General features: G+C 38.3%; 1 protein-coding gene across 8 annotated transcripts in view; it reads left to right on the top strand.

The window, feature by feature from the left end:
• The window catches only part of EYA1 (EYA transcriptional coactivator and phosphatase 1), a gene marked incomplete at its 5' end in the record, with an annotated part of 317,837 nt that overhangs the window by 256,232 nt on the left and 44,296 nt on the right, over positions 1-17,309 (top strand). For 5 of the 8 annotated variants that reach the window (XM_081258271.1, XM_081258277.1, XM_081258274.1 and 2 more), the window contains one exon: positions 12,779-12,868. The exons of 2 other annotated variants lie outside the window; for them this stretch is intronic. In XM_081258271.1, coding sequence (XP_081114397.1) covers positions 12,779-12,868 — 90 coding nt within the window. Of the gene's footprint in view, positions 1-12,778; positions 12,869-14,112; positions 14,288-17,309 lie in introns of those variants that run through there. One more of the 8 variants, XM_081258278.1, reaches the window with a different exon arrangement.

Raw genomic sequence — 17,309 nt, 5'->3', positions numbered from 1 at the left:
GTGGCCTCTACCGTTGCGGAGCACAGGCTCCAGATGCGCAGGCCCAGCGGCCATGGCTCACTGGCCCAGCCGCTCTGCGGCCTGTGGGATCTTCCCCGACCGGGGCACGAACCCGTGTCCCCTGCATCGGCAGGCGGACTCTCAACTGCTGTGCCACCAGGGAAGCTCTCTTAGCAGCTTTTAAGCATACAGTTCAGTGGTATTAAATTCATCCACATTATTGTGCAACCAATCTCCAGAACTCTTTTGATCTTGCAAAACTGAAAGTCTATACTCATTAAATAACTCCCCATCCTCTCCTCCCCACAGCACCTGGCAACCACCATTCTACTTTCTGTCTCTATGATTTTGACTGCTCTGTTATTTATTTATGTTTATTGAACTATAGTTGATTTACGAGATTGTGTTAGTTTCAGGTGTACAGCAAAGTCATTCAGGTATATATATGTTCTTTTTCAGATTCTTTTCCTTTATAGATTATTACAGGATGCTGAATACAGTTCCCTGTGCTATACAGTAAATCCTTGTTTTTTATCTTTTTATATATAGTGGTGTGTATCTGTTAATCCCATACTCCTAATTTATCCTTCCCCTGTGGTAACTATAAGTTTGTTCTTTATGTCTGTGAGTCTGTTTTGTAAATAAGTTGATTTGTATTATTTTTTAGATTCCACATGTAAGTGATATCATATATTTGTCTTTCTCTGTCTCACTGACTTCACTTAGTGTGATAATCTGATTTTGACTCTCCTGAATACTTCATATAAGTAAAATCATACAGTATTTGTCTTTTTGTGAGTGGCTTACTTCACTTAGCATAATGTCTTCAGGGTTTATTCATGTTGTATGCATGTATCAGAATTCCTTTCCTTTTTATTTAAGGCTGAGTAATACTCCATTGTATGGGTATGCCTCATTTTGTCTATTCATCTGTCAGTGGACACTTGGGTTGCTTTTACCTTTTAGCAATTGTGAATAAGGCTGCTATGAACATGGGTGTACAGATATCTCTTGGAGACCCTGCTTTCAATTATTTCGGGTACCAGAAGTAGAATTGCTGGATCACATAGTAACCCTATGCCTAATTTTTGGAGGAACTGCCATGCTGTTTTTCATGGCAGCTGTGCCAACAGTGCACAAGGGTTCCAGTTTCTCTATATCCTTATCAACACTTGTTATTTTCCAGATGTTTTTTTTATAGTAGCCATCCTAATGAGTGTGAGGTGGTATCTCATTGTGATTTTGATTTGCATTTCCCTAATGATTAGTTATGTTGATCATCTTTTCATGTGCTTGTTGACCATTTGTATATCTTCTTTTTATTTTAGCTTTTTTTTCTTCCTGTTTTACTGAGATATAATTGACATCCAGCACTGTATAAGTTTGTGTACAGTGTAACGATTTGACTTACATACATCTTGAAATACTTATCGCAGTAAGTTAAATAAACAAAAAAGAAAAAGTATTTTTTACCTGTGATGAGAACTCTTAGGATTTATTCTAACAACTTCCATATGTATCATACAGCAGTGTTAATTATATTAATCATGTTGTATATTACATCCCTAGCATTTATTTTATAACTGGAAGTTAGTATCTTTTGACCACCTTCATCCAATCCCTCATCCCCCCACTTCCCACCTCTGGTAACCACAAATCTGATTTTTTCTATGAGTTTATTTGTTTTCTTTTTAAGTATAATTGACCTACAACACTATGTTAGTTCCTGGTGCACAACATAGTGATACGATGTTTCTATTGTATGTCTTCTTTAGAGAATATCTATTCAAGTTCTTTGCCCATTTTTTAATCGGGTTGTTCATTTTTTGTTGCTTAGTTGTAGGTGTTCTTTGTATATCCTGGATACTAACCTCCTATCAGATATGAGTTTCAGTATTTTCTACTATTCCATACGTTGCCTTTTTATTCTGTTAATTGGACCCTTTGATGCACAGAGTTTTTAGATATAGTCAAATTTATCTATTTTTTTCTTTTGTTGCCTGTGCCTTTGGTGTCATAGCCAAGAAGTCACTGCCAGATTCAGTGTTATGAAGCTTTTCCCCTAAGAGTTTTATAAATTCACTCTTAGGTTTAGGTCTTTGATCCATTTTGAGTTCATTTTTGTATACGGTGTAAGGTAAGGATCCAACTTTATGCTTTTGCATGTGGATATCCAGTTTTCCCCACACCATTTGTTGAAAAGATTGTCTTTTCCTCATTGAATAATCTTAGCACCCTTGTTGAAAGTCATTTGACCATATATGTAGGAATTTATTTCTGAGCTCTCTGTTGTATGCCATTGGTCTATGTGTCTGTCTTTATAGATCACTCTATACCACACTGTTTTGACTACTGTGGCTTTGTAACTAAGTTTTGAAATCAGAAAGTGTGAGACCCAACTTTGTTATTCTGTTTCAAGATTGTTTTGGCTATTTGGGGTCCCTTGAGATTCCATATGAAACTTATGATGGATATTTCTGGTTTTGCAAAAAACATCATTGAAAACTTGATAGGGTAAATCACTTTGGGTATATTGATATCTTAATGTTAGGTCTTCCATCCATGAAAATGGACTGCCTTTCCATTTGTTTGTGTCTTCTTTGATTTCTTTCAGCAACATTTTGTAGTTTTCAGTATACCAGTCTTTTGCCTACTTGGTTACATTTATTTCTAAGTATTTTATTCATTTTGATGCTATTTTAAATGAAGTTGTCTTAACTTCCTTCCTGGATTGTTCATTATTAGTATATAGAAATGCAATTGATTTTTGTGTCCTGATTTTGTATCCTGTAACTGTGCTGAATTCATTTGTTAGTCCTAACAGTTTTTAGAAACTCTTTGGCATTTTCTACATATAAGATCATGTCATCTGTGAACAAAGACATTTTACTTCTTCCTTTCCTATTTGGATGACTTTTATTTCTTTTTCTTTCTTACTGAATTGCTCTGGCTAAGATTTCCAGTACTATGTCAACTAGAAATGGCAAAAGCAGGCATCCTTGTCTTACTCCTGGTCATAGAGGAAAAGCATTCAGACTTTAACCATTGAGTATGATGTTGCCTGTGGGCTTTTCATATATGTCCTTTTTTGTATTGAGATAGTTTCCTTCTATCCTCTGTTCCTACTTTGTAAAGTGTTTTTCTCCAGTGGTTTTATAATTTTTTTTTTTACAGTTTATTGTATGTCTCTTACATGTCTTTAATCTGTACATTCTCACTCAATCTTTTTTTTTAACCTTGAGTATTTCTGTTGAAATAACCAGATCATCTGTCTTACAGAGTGTCTGAGACTCTGGGTTTTCTTGATTGCATCTTCATTGTGTTCCTTTGTCACATATTCTTTTGTCCCCTGTATTTCCTGTGAATTAGTAGCTAGATCCAGAAGCTTAATTAGATTCAGGTTTAATGGTTTGTTTGTTTTGGTCAAGACTTCATAGGTGGGGTATATCCTTCCAGTAAGAGATGTGTAATGTCTGGTTGCTCTTGGGTTTTTTTGGGGGTTTTTTTTGTTGTTTTTTTTTCTTTTTTTGCAGTACACGGGCCTCTCACTGTTGTGGCCTCTCCCGTTGTGGAGCACAGGCTCCGGACGCGCAGGCCCAGTGGCCATGGCTCACAGGCCCAGCCACTCCGCAGCATGTGGGATCCTCCCAGACCGGGGCACAGACCCGTGTCCCCTGCATCGGCAGGCGGACTCTCAACCACTGCACCACCAGGGAAGCCCTGGTTGCTCTTGTTTTAAACTTCAGCTTGCTGGTTGGACAGTCTCCTCTAACAATCCATTGTAATTATCCTGTAAATCCTTTCTTATTGGCTCAAAGTTAGTTGATTAGGAAGGACCTAAAGTTAGTTGATTAACTAACTGATTAATCAAAGTTAGTTGATTAACTCAGCAGAACCAAGTATAGGTGGATGCACATCAGAAATAAAAACACGTGACAGTGCTTGTTGCAAATAACTGGCCCATAGTTACTTTTGGTGAGAGGCCAGGTGTTGAGATAAACCAAAACTACTTTCTGAAGTTAGAGATTTTCTCAGCTATCTTCTCTCCTTGAATATCTCTCCAGTATTAGTACAGATCCTTGTTAAGGCTTCCTGGTCACCTCTAGGAGACAGATAGATATCCTCAGTGGCTCATGCAGGTGCCACATTCCTTTATTATCTTTTCAACAGCATAGTGAATTTCAGTTTACCAGCCATAGTCCTGAGTCAGTGAACTAGTGTGATTAATCTATAGATTTGCTTGATGCTTGGTGGGTAACTTTAAAGGTAAATCCAACTCTGCCCCTTGAGGCTTAAGTCTAGCCTTAGGCATTTAATCTACAGGCAGTTTCCTTGCAAATCTCAGTGTAAGAATACTATTTAACAGAGGTTTATGTACAATGTATGTACATTGTAATCTTGACTTGGAAGTGATCAACTATTTACATTAGGGAGAGAATGCTATGCTCACATCAGAGAGCTGACAAATGGAATACCTTTCCCTGGTAGTTAATCACATGACAATCAGAGGTGCTATTTGTGGAAGAACTAATACTAGAAGACTCCACTTTTCTTTCTTGTTATGTTAGCTGATAATTTTATATGATGTTGATATTCTTAAAGTGGTCCCACAAATTTATCCTTTGACCCTACCACAAACAAGACCTCTTTGAATTATTATGTTGTTCCTCAAATGCTAAAACACAACATCATTTTGTGAATACTGAAATTTTTCAGGGACTACACATTGAAGGTACTAAATTTGGAATGTACCTCAGTAATTAACTGTTTATTGCCATTTATCACTACCAGCCATTTGTTGATAAACTTGGGAAGAGTCAAGATTTTTCCAAGACCTGTTCTTCCAAGTCATTTGTTAATTGACTGTAAGCAATGGATTTGGGCTGTGCTTAAGTGCCTGTTCATGAATCTGACCCTTTAATGATTAAAGGGTATAAGCTAACAGGTATGTGACCCACCCATGGAGATCACAGTGCTTGGCTGTGCAAGTAATTAGTTTTTTTTTAAAGAACACTTCTAGGTTTCTACTGAATTGGTGCAGTATTTGGATCCTATCTGAATGACACTTCCTCCCCTTTAGTTCCTAGATCTTCAGAGTATGGGACAACACCTTTGCCAGTTTGCTAGAGTTGGGTCATCTCTCCTAGTGATGAGAAGCTTGGTTGACATCTTTTGGGAGAACCAATGACAGTCCTCCTAGGAGTGGTCACACTGCATGTTCCCCATTTAACATCCACACAAATCAGCTTTACTGATGATTGGTCTCTTAAAAACACAGTCACCTCAAAAATATTGGCATGAGGCGCTTCCCTGGTGGCACAGTGGTTGAGAGTCCGCCTGCCGATGCAGGGGACACAGGTTCGTGCCCCGGTCCGGGAGGATCCCACATGCCGCGGAGCGGCTGGGGCCGTGAGCCATGGCCGCTGAGCCTGCATGTCCAGAGCCTGTGCTCCACAACCGGAGAGGCCACAACAGTGAGAGGCCCGCATACCACAAAAAAATATATATATATATATATATTGGCATGAGGAATTTAGGGTTGCCCTTATCTTTAAAAAGCATGAACTTCACATCCAATCTGAGTGCAGAATGTTAATGCATCTTTTTGTAGTGGAGACATGGTGTCCCATGTTCAGGTTGATCTGCTGTTATTACTGTAGTATAGTGATAGTAGAAATCCACCACCACCCGTAGCAGCAGCAGCAGCAGCTTAATACTTGGCAGGCATTATGTTCAGAACTTTAAATGTATTATCAGTTTAATCCTTCAAGCAAACCTGTTGTGTTCCTGTTCTACTGATGAGGGACCTGAGGTCCAGGGGTTTAAGTAACTGAACTTGCCCACCACACAGCTAGTAATTGCAAAGTTAGAATTCCAATCTAGACTCCATGACTGCAAAGCCCATGGTACGACCACCATGAGAGTGTGCACTTCCAGTGTCCTTCTACCGTGTATGCCTGCAGGTTGGAAGCACAATTATCTTGGAAGAAGCTCCTTCAATTTCTGTGACATGTAGCAAAAAAGTACCCCTGCCAATGCCTTGTGTTGGGGTTACTGTTACACTAGTTCAGTCCAAAGATGAACTGGATGGCATCCTTGCAAGCTCTGATCACAAGGAGTTTCATTACTTGTCATCCTGAGAGAATTCCTAGATGGATGTGTGGAAGCAACGACACAGCCCTGCAGTTACAACAGTGTCTTCATTGGTGTTTGAGTCTTGGTGAAATCAAATTTCTGAACTGCTATCGATTGTGCTTACTGAAATGTGCATTTTTAGTGACGCTTGAAGTTTATCCAATGCCCTAGCTCATCTGTAAAGCAAAACAAGGTGACAAGAGCCCACATTCCTAGTCCTCCAGTGTTCTAATACCCACATACATTTACGGACACCCTTTTCTTTCATTTACTTCAAATCACATTATAGTTTTTCAACATGTTAATTCAAGACTGACAGACATGAATCTCCCTAGAAGATGAATTTAATGGCATTTCAGCATTTCTATGCACTGATTTTGTCGAGAATTTCTTCTTTTTAAAGCATTTTCATCACGTGAGGATCTAGTGTAATAGCAGTGATCAGGCTAAAAAAAACCAAGGAACACTAAAAGAATGACAACAGGCCAGGGATGATGCTGATGATTTGAATACACGATGATAATAACTTTAGTCTCTGTGGGCAGCTCTGTGTTCTAGAAACCGGAGAAAAAGATCTTGAGGGAATGGGATAATTAAAGATCACTGGATAGAAGATGAGAGCAAAACAATTGTTTTAGGCTTGGGTCTAATTTATCTGTATAATGTTGCTTTCTCTTCAATAGACATAACCATTTTTTTTTTTTTTTTTTGGTACGCGGGCCTCTCACTGTTGTGGCCTCTCCCGTTGTGGAGCACAGGCTCCGGACGCGCAGGCTCAGCGGCCATGGCTCACGGGCCCAGCTGCTCCGCGGCATGTGGGATCTTCCCGGACCGGGGCACAAACCCGTGTCCCCTGCATCGGCAGGCGGGCTCTCAACCACTGCACCACCAGGGAAGCCCACCATTTTTGACTTACACAAAACAGCCCTGGGTAGCCTAGCATTGCAACGAGTTCCTTCACCTTATTTTCATGACTTCAAGCAGACAACTGCAATTTTTTTTAAGTTGAAGTATAGTTGATTTACAATGTTCTGTTAGTTTCTGGTGTATAGCAAAGTGATTCAGTTATATATATATATATATATATATATATATATATATATATATATATATATATATATATATATATATATATTATATATATAGAATATATATATATAGAATATATATATAGAATATATATATATAGATATTCTTCTTCAGATTCTTTTCCATTATATGTTGTTACAAGATATTGAATGTAGTTCCCTGTGCTGTACACTAGGTCCTTGCTGTTCATCTGTTTTATATGCAGTGGTGTGTATCTGTTAATCCCAAACTCCTGATTGATCCCTCCCTCCCCCACCTTTCCCCTTTGATAACCATAAGTTTGTTTTCTATGTCTGTGAGTTTATTCCTGTTTTGTAAATAAGTTCGTTTGTATCTTTTTTTAGATTCTACACATAAGTGATATTATTTGATATTTGTCTCTGACTGACTTCACTCGGCATGACAATCTCTAGGTCCACCCATGTTGCTGCAAATGGCATTATTTCATTCCCTTTTATGGCTGAGTGATGTTCCATTGTAGATTTGTACAGCATCGTCTTTATATCTTCATCCGTTGATGGACATGTAGGTTGCTTTGCAATTTACTATCATATCAAAATAATTTCAGATCAGAGTTAAATTTCATTCCTCTGTGTGTGTGTGTGTGTGTGTGTGTGTGTGTGTGTGTGAGTGAGGGGTGGTGTTGGATGCTGTTTGTCTTGTCTTCTTAAGGAACAGCTGGTAGAATTTCCTGGGCAGAAGAACTTTAGTAAGTTTATACTGTTTATTCATTAAACAAGAAAAATGATAAAGCATTTGATTATATTTTCTCTCTTTGAGCCTCTTCACTGAACTGTTCAGTTTTTACTAGGGAAGTAGATTGCAGACAATATGAGACTATATTTTTCAAGATGTTGTAACGCATACCACTGATAAATTTTAAAAATAAATAATTGTATGCTGATCTTATGTTAATCTTATTCACTGCATCAGATAGATAAGAAAGGCTTTGTAAGTAGCTCTTCTAAAAATGAGCTGCTCTTTAATCAGGTACAAAGTATGAATGAATGTGTTTAATATTGATACCATATTATGTAGATAGAATGACTTTTAGGAATCAAATGTCCTCTTTTCCCCCTAAGCTAGGTATCTAGGATTTTTTTTTTTTTTACTGACACTAAACACTAATAACTAACTAAAGATCAAATTTAATATTTTTTTCTTCATTACAATTATTTGAAATATCTGCTGTTTATTTCTTTCATTCATTTATTCCTCCACCAAACTTTGTGAAAGCCCTGTGCCAGGCATTGTGCATGGTCCCAAGGATGGAGAGAGAAAGATACAGGGATATGCCTCTGACATAGACAAGAGCACATACAGCTGTGGTACCCAGCGGCTGATGAGCCCGGCTGGGAGGAGTCGGGGAAGAGACTCTGGATTAATGGAGGGGCACTGAAAGAAGCACTCTGTGGGATGCAGGACTGAGCATGGGGGTTGAACAGAGACTTGGTTGTATTCATGTCGGTAACCGGGGGAGACCGATCCAGTGAGGGAAGCTACTACAGATAGCTACAAAGGAGACACATGGCTGGAGAAAAGAAAATGGTGGCGAATATAAGGAAGGTATGAATTCCAGGTCCAAGGGGCAGGAGCTTGTGGTTCATTGGATGTGGGAAATATGATGAATCCAGGTTGCAGCCCATTGAGTTTCAGGTGCTCTATGGGTCATCAAGTACAAAGGACCAATAGGTGATGGATATATGGGCCTACAAATGAGGTCTGAGGTTCAACAGAGGGGAATGGGGTGATAGTTGAAGGTATGAGTGTGTTGGAGTCTGTAAGGCAGTGTGAATAGAATGAGGAATGGATGAAAACAGTCCTAGGAACCAACATCACTGAAGGGATAGGGGATGGGTAATCAGATTCTAGGAAGATGCCCAGAAAAGACTGATGATATTACAGACGTAAGGGAAGAAGAAATTAGAAGTGGTAAATACCACAGAGGAGTCAAGTTCAGAAAAGAATGGAAACATTTGGCAACAAGGTTTACTTAAAATGAAATGTTTCTTGGAAGTGGAGGCGAAGTTCTAAATAATTTTTCAAAAGTGATGTAGCAAAAAATGGTGTTTTAAAAGGCACCATTTCACAACTACAGCTCTGGAATTCGTTACTGCAAAGCACAAGGAAAGTAAGATTAAGCCAAAGACATGGTGATTTTAATGTCTCAGTTTGGGTCTAAAAAATGTGTTTTTTCTTTCTTCCACTATATATGCCAAAATAAGCCATCAAGCTAGGACTAATTTATTAACTGTTCAGTGTTAGCTTTTTTGACATTTGACTTGTATCAGCCATGTTTGAAAAATACGAAAATATTGAAAGATTATTATAATAGGAAGATCAAATCCAACCTTGATTTGAGAAGAACTCCAGTTGCTAGAATGTGGAAGCAGATCTGTGACCATGGTTACCTATCTGTTCTTCTGGCTAGTTTCCCTTCAGGTAAAACCCTTAGGGTGAGGTAGCTCTGTACCCTAACAGCTCTGTTACCACAAGCAAATCATAACACGGCTGCAAATCAGTTTTCCTGTCTCTGAAATCAAAAGTAGGTGTTCTTTAGAACTCTGCTTTCCAAACTATAGACTTCGACACATTAACGGTCGATGAAATGGAAAGTAACAGAGTTCTCTCCACACAGTGTGGAAAGCCTTGTTTTGCCAAGCTCACATTTCAGCTGTGTGTGTGTGAGAGACACAGAGAGAGAGATGTTACTAGATCATAGTATACAATGATTTTTCTTACTGTGGATTATGGTTAAAAAATATTTGAGAAACACTGCTTTCAACTAGATCCGCTTCCTATTCTAAAATTCTTTCATTCCAGTTAACCGTCAGGTTGTTCTATTGGTGGTGTAAATGTTTCCTAACAATACTGTGGAGTGACAGGTGTGAAAACTGTTAAGGAGTGACCGCTAATAACAAAAGAGAAAAACATTAAAAGGTAAATAAGGCCAACATCTATGTTGTATTTGACCACAAGACTGAACAAGCCTTTAAGATTTATTAGTATTCCAACTCACAAGTCATTACTATAATTTATGAAGAAAAGTTAGAGTATGCTATGTATTCACAAACAATGGAGTAATACTTTTGATGGTGGTATAAATAAGCAACCATATCAAGGAGAAATAATCCTTTTTCAGAAGTAACAATACCATGGCACATCAATTTACAATTGCCCATTAAATAATGGCAGTGAGTCTCCTTCGCCTGGCCCCATAAAAAGATTAATTGATGTGGTTATGAGACAAGTAGTGTATTTTTATTGGCCTCAACTAGAGGGAGGCCACACCTGAGTCAGGTGTTTTGTTTTAGAAACAGCTGTTTGAACTTCCCCTACTGGTTAATTCTGCTCTAGGCTGTATGTATTTGAGCATTTGTTTTTCCCAGCACACTTATTGATACTTGGAATTCTTGGAAGTGAGCAATTTCCTATAAAACCAAGATTCAGTGAGAGTTTTTCTTTACTTCTTTGTAAACAGTTTTTAATTCTTCTACAACCTATGAAATTTCATAGATTTTAGGTGGTATCAAGCAGGGAAGATTTAACAAGGCTAAATCATTGTACAAGAAATTTGAGGGAAGTGTTTTTATTTGTCCCTCCCTGCACAGCTCTTGGACACTCAGTTGGTCTATGTGTTTTTATTTCCTGTCTGCCCTCTTACAAACCCTGGGGTATTTGCTTTGCCCCTTTGCCAAGCTAACCCCAGATTTTTGGCAATAATGTGTTTTCTCTCTCCTTTTCATTGCCAGTCAGCTGGCAGAGGAGGCCTAGGTGGGAGGGGAATTGAGACCAGCAGTACCATCCTGCCATATTTTCCCCAAACCTCCTCTTGTCCGTCTCTGGGACTCCTGTGAGATAAACCATGCTGGTGCTGGAGCTGAGGGTGTGCTGGTGGGGTGGGCGGAGCTAGTCGGATGGGTGGTGCAGGGATGGTATTGACTCGGCCTCCCTGGCCACAGTTGATTGGCCCATGGCTGGCACCCAGTGAATCTCGGCCCCCTCCACCATCCCAGGCCCCTCCTTTCTCCCAGGTGTATAAACACATATGATTGTGACAAATGAAGAGACGGAGTTTTTTTTTTTTTTTTATTCTACGGGAGAACAACATATTTGCCATCTAGCCACCTGATTTATTAGATGAGCAAACTGAGGCTCAGTGAGATAAAGACACCAAAGTAACTAAGAGAACAAGGATAGGGCTTGGCCTCTGGGTCTAGGGCTCTTCTACCATTTGTCGCTGCCTCCCAAAGCCCATGAGAAGATGGGGCTTGAGGTTGATGGACTTTAGATACTTGGAGGGTAGGGGGTAAAACACAGGCAAGTCTTGAGCTTTGAAATGAAGACAATAGAGAAAATGTACAAGGTTTATATTGGACAGTATTAGAAAGCAAGACTTATTTTCTCTGGGTTTTTCTCCACTCTAAGACTCAAAGACAGGTGGTGATACACAAAGTACACCCCAGCTAGATGGGTGGGCGACATGAAGGCATAATTTCTCTAGTTACAGTTTCTCTAATTAAATGATCCACATAGATTCCAAAGGTTTGCTGTGATAATAAAATAGTATATCAGAAATTATTGTTCTTTGGAAAAATTTAAAGGCCATAAAGGTGAAAGTTGGTATTGCTATTAAAATGCCAATAAAAACTTGAAAAACTCACATTATATCCTTGAATACTTTCTCTACAGAATATTTTTCCTTTTTCACTAATTATGCAGGATATTCACCATGAACAGCGTTGCTTCCTGGGTTTGATGCATTACGAATAGAGTAACACCATTAAAACCTTGCAAATATCTCTCTATCCCCCATCTTCAATACCAACAGATGTCATCAGGATATGTGTTGTGTGGGACAGACTATCACTAGTGTCGAAGGCTTGAAGCGTTGGGTAGAAGCCACTGTTCAGAATGCTGGTGCTCCCCTGTGTGTGTTACTGGCTGTTTGATGACTGGATAGTGTCACATGAATGTCAAGATCAGCTTCCTGAACTGGCATGGTGCCAGCTGGTCAGAGTGGCCATCACTTCCATTTTGAGTATACTCAAAATTGGCAGGCGATCTGAATAAATAAAAAATAATGGTAGTTATCATCTGGAGTGAAATTGGTATTTTCTATCCTTCTGAAATTAATCTATATTATATCTATTTTCTGATATTTGTGGCAGTGCTTTTAGACACTCTTCATGGATTGAGGTGGAACATAAAAAAAAATGTCTTCCTGATTCACTGAATTTCTTGCTCCTGAAACAGACGTGTGAAGCTGAATTTCCTCTACTCTATATGTCTAAGTAACCCTAGATTTTATATTTTTTGCAGTCCTATAAGCAGCAATTTTTTTCTTCATTATGCAAAGTACCAACAACATTAGAGGTACTTTTTAAATAAAACAAGTCACTGAAGTTCAAATACAGAATAAACCACGCACTCTAAAAGCAGCTGGAGCCCAAGCCTTTTGTCCTTTCCCGATGCTAACTCCCTCTCAGCGTGACACTCTATTTCCTGTACCCTGAAGTATGTATGTTCTTGACCTGTAAAATTCTTCTTTTAGGATCCACCTACTTCCGTTTCCCTTGGACTACGAATGGAAGAAATGATTTTCAACTTGGCAGACACACATCTATTTTTTAACGACTTAGAGGTAAGTTCTGATTATTTTATATACTCTTCATGTTGCATGTTTGGAAATAGGTGATTGGTCCTAAAATAACGATGGGATATTATTTTTTGAATATATAATTGGAATAAGGAGATAAAGTAATTATTATATGGTCATGTGTTTTGCCTTCATGGAGTTTCTGTTTTGCTTTATTTGGCTGTTGTATTTCAAAGTTCGATTCCACATGATTATTGGTAGGGGTTAAAAGTTGATGTCAAGAATGTTTTATATTAAACTGTGTTGATTATCAGAAGCTACAGATTTCTCAGTTACATAATCACTGTTGAGATGGGTTACCTTTAGAATCCAACAGAATTTGTGATCCTTTCATATGTTGTCCATGTCAGACTCTTATCGTATTGGGTCAGATTCTTTTCTGTCTGGCCCAGTTGGTCGTATAACATTTTAGTCAGGCCTCTGCTCTTTGGGTTGCCTTAAGGATTCCTTATGTCAAACTGCTGATGATTTTATTTGTCCTTTATAATCTGGGGGGAAACTTTTGTAAGATGGCTAGTTAAATGTGTTACGGGCAATGACAAACATGCTGATCTTGGTTAGAAGCTTTTTATTTATTTATTTATTTATTTATTTTTGGCTGTGTTGGGTCTTCGTTGCTGGGCGCGTTCTTTCTCTAGTTGCGGCGAGCGGGGGCTACTCTCTATTGCAGAGCGCGGGCTTCTCATTGCGGTGGCTTCTCTTGTTGCGGAGCACGGGCTCTAGGCGTGTGGGCTTCAGTAGTTGTGGCACGTGGGCTCAGTAGTTGTGGCTCGCGGGCTCTAGAGCACAGGCTCAGTAGTTGTGGCGCAACGGCTTAGTTGCTCCGCAGCATGTGGGATCTTCCCAGACCAGGGCTCGAACCCATGTCCCCTGCATTGGCAGGCGGATTCTTAACTACTGCGCCACCAAGGAAGCCCCAGAAGCATTTTTAAGAATAAAGAATATTGGTTTTCATAGCTCCATTATGAGAAAACATGCCTGTAACTACATTTCACTCCCTTCATAATAGAGATAGTTGTTTATTTAAATCCTGCTATTAAGCAAGCTTGTGGTAGGGCTGCCAACAGGCATTAATCATCAAGTTGTTGTTTTCCTAGATTTTATAAATGTATGTTATTTCAGACAGGAGAAGAATCTGAAAGATTCAAATAGAACTTTTACTGATCAAAGTTAATTGGCAGCAATTGGCCTTTAAATATTTCCTTATGTTTCCCCTTTTCAAAATCAAGCAAAATGCACCTTATTTCATAGATGAGCCAAAATCATTTGAAAAATGCCAGTGTGTGACAGAACTTAAATGCGGTTTGTTCAACATCTGTCCTGTATTTTGATTTCTTTTCATCTGCAGTGAAACTACTCACAGACGAATTGGCAACTTCCAGTGCAATGAAATTATTTAAATGTGCTTCATTTTTCCCCCATTCCTTAGTGAAATATTTATTTTTACACTTAGGGTGAAATACAGAATTTTTTTTGCATTTTAAAGTGTTTGCTTTCCTTAAGGAAATTACATGTAAGGCATTACTGTTTTTTAAGGTGGAAATATTCCAAGTGAGTGACAAGTTCAGAATTGCCTTTCTAAAAGCTTAATAATCATACTTATTTTCAAAAGCTGTTTCTGCCTTATGGTTGTGATTCCCTTCATAAGAGAACAGCACCAAAAAATTCCATATTTTACTAATATGTTAAAATTCCTTTCCTAAGTTTCGGTTGTTTCCAACGATACAGACTAGGCTGATATTTTGTCTTGGGTTCAAACCTGTTACTCTTACTGATGTTAATAGGTATTAATAGCATCCATCAAGAAGAAATTAGCAGTAATTTTCTATTGTTTTTAAACTCTACCCCTTAAAAATGACAAAGCTTGACTGTACAGTGCCAAAACTATGTGGTAAAAAGTGAGAAGTTAGACAAAATAGTAACTTGGTATAATATAGACAGAAAAGCTTCCTAACTCAATTTGGATATAATACAGCCAGATTTTTATTTATTTACTAACATTATTCACACCGAACTATATAGAGAAGGTCTGAAATAAAAGTAAATATTAAAAGTTCTAGTTTAGGTTTGGAGTGGATGTAGTTTTTTCATAAGCCCAAATTAAAAAAAAAAAAAAAAGAAGAACTAGGAATCCACACAGATATTGAAGTATCAGATTTTACTCTTGGCATGAGAACTCTTTTTTTTTTTTTTTTTTGCGGTACGCGGGCCTCTCACTGTTGTGGCCTCTCCCGTTGCGGAGCACAGGCTCCGGACGCGCAGGCTCAGCGGCCATGGCTCACGGGCCCAGCCGCTCCACGGCATGTGGGATCCTCCCGGACCGGGGCACGAACCCGTGTCCCCTGCATCAGCAGGCGGACCCCCCGCGGACCCCCGACCACTGCGCCACCAGGGAAGCCCTGAGGACTCTTTCTTATAAGTAAAGTAGAGAAGAGAATGAAGGAATAATTCAACCAAATGTAAAAATCAATAGTGAAAAATTATTTAAGCTTGTAACCTTCCCAAAATTGATTTTATTTTACTTGCGAATAATGTAAAGCAAAAGTATAAATGAAAGATTCACTTAGCCTCTGTCTTCGGAAATTATTTACTTGCTTTAGATTTGTGCAATATTTAAAAAATACATTGGTTTTTATACTTATTTCAATTCTTCATTTTATATTTTTGTAATTCAACAAACCTGAGACTGGTCATTGCAAATATTAGTTTCTTTCAAAATAGAGTAAAATTATTTCCTGGCAAAAATAAATGTATTAGCTTAATACTCTTTAGAAAACCAAAATTATCTCATCAGGCAAAAATGATGTGGTAATGCTTGATTTCACATTCCAATTAGCAATGTACTGTCGTAAAGGACATGAATATTTTAATATATTTTAATTACATGTTTTTAGCTTTTGAAGATCTAGAGTACAGGTAATTTCAAGGAGATTAACAATCTATTGGTTAGCTTGAAGTGTGATTTCTGAACTCTAATTGTTGACTTAAGCCTCATTTTCTTTTAAAATTTTAACTTTTTGCCAGCCACTCTATAATTTGGTTAGTTCAAGCTGTGGCTTAAAAGAGATTCTGAATAATGAAATATACTATGTAAGGAGCTTCCAGTAACAATTCTTGTGTTATCAAAGTATTTGCTTAAAATGGTTATTAGGATATTATTTAGGAAATTTTCGATATGATTTTAAATTTAGAAATATCTTCACTGAATTTTAAGACATAATAAAGTTAACCATTTTAGTTTTAAAAGTCTTATTTGTCATATCAGTTAGTGAGAGTTTTTAATAAAAGCAATCACAATTTAATTCTATTGACACTTCAGGAAAAAATAAATAAGAAGGAGAAAGCTGGTTTTTTGAACCATTAAAAATGTTTGACATGTGAAGGACCATGAGTGACAGGGAGACACAATTATCAGAGGAAATAATATTTTCCCCCCCACCCAGAGAAGGGTTTAGACTTCAGTTCCATGCACTCCTGGCTTTCCTATTTCCAAGTCTGACTAACACCCTGCGTATCATTTTACCAAAAGGTCTCCGTGTGCAATCCGACGATGCTTATTATGGAAGTCATTTTTTATGAATGACAGTATGAAATTGGAGGGTTTTTTCCAGCTTCTTTAGTAAAGTCTGTCTCTTTCTGACTGAATGGAGAAAGAGCTCTTTCTGTTGGATTTTTATTGAAAGGTGATCAACCTTCTGAATACGATAGCATTTCAGTTTTACTTGCTTTTTGTCGATTATCCTGCTGGATTTTTCCACAATTAAAGGACGATATTTCATCAAGATTAATATGAGTCTAAAGAAAAATAAGGTACAAGCTGATGTCGAATGTTCTCTTTCTGTCTGGTGTTAAGTAATATCATCTCACTGGCGTTATGGTTGCCATCCTAACTGATGTTATCAACATGGTAGCCTCCAAGAGTCTCTGCTGTCAGGCCACAGGGGTCAGGGTTGGGAAGCAGCAGGGACCCGCCTCTTGTCTCCTGGGTTGTACACACCACGTTCGCCTAGTCAAGTGTGAAGCTGTGCTACAACTTTCTCCTTCATGCTCCTAGTTGTGTTGGTTAGCTGGGACAGACCAGAGGATTCTTTGGTGTCAAGCTTTACAATGTGAATACCCCAGCCCTTTCTTGGGCCTTTGATATGTAGACTCCTGTCCCAGGTTTGATTTTCAATCACCTACTCTTGTAGCTCCTTGTTTTCACATTTTCTATTAAGAAAAGGCCTGGGACCAAAGGTTCTGGTCTCAGTAGAGCTGGGTTTGATGAGTCAAAGGCCAAGGAAAAGCACCATGGACAGTCTCCAAGTAATGCCATAACTTAAAGCACGTAAGCTATAATGAGTTTTCTTATAAAGCAAAGAAATTAGTTTGCCCCTTGGTTTCATTCAGTCTTTAAATTTGCAGTAATATGTTATGAGTCTAAAAC

The sequence above is a fragment of the Mesoplodon bidens genome, assembly GCF_964165515.1.
Source record: "Mesoplodon bidens genome assembly, chromosome: 16".
Lineage (NCBI taxonomy): Eukaryota > Metazoa > Chordata > Mammalia > Artiodactyla > Ziphiidae > Mesoplodon > Mesoplodon bidens.
This window is presented reverse-complemented; position numbering and strand designations above follow the sequence as displayed.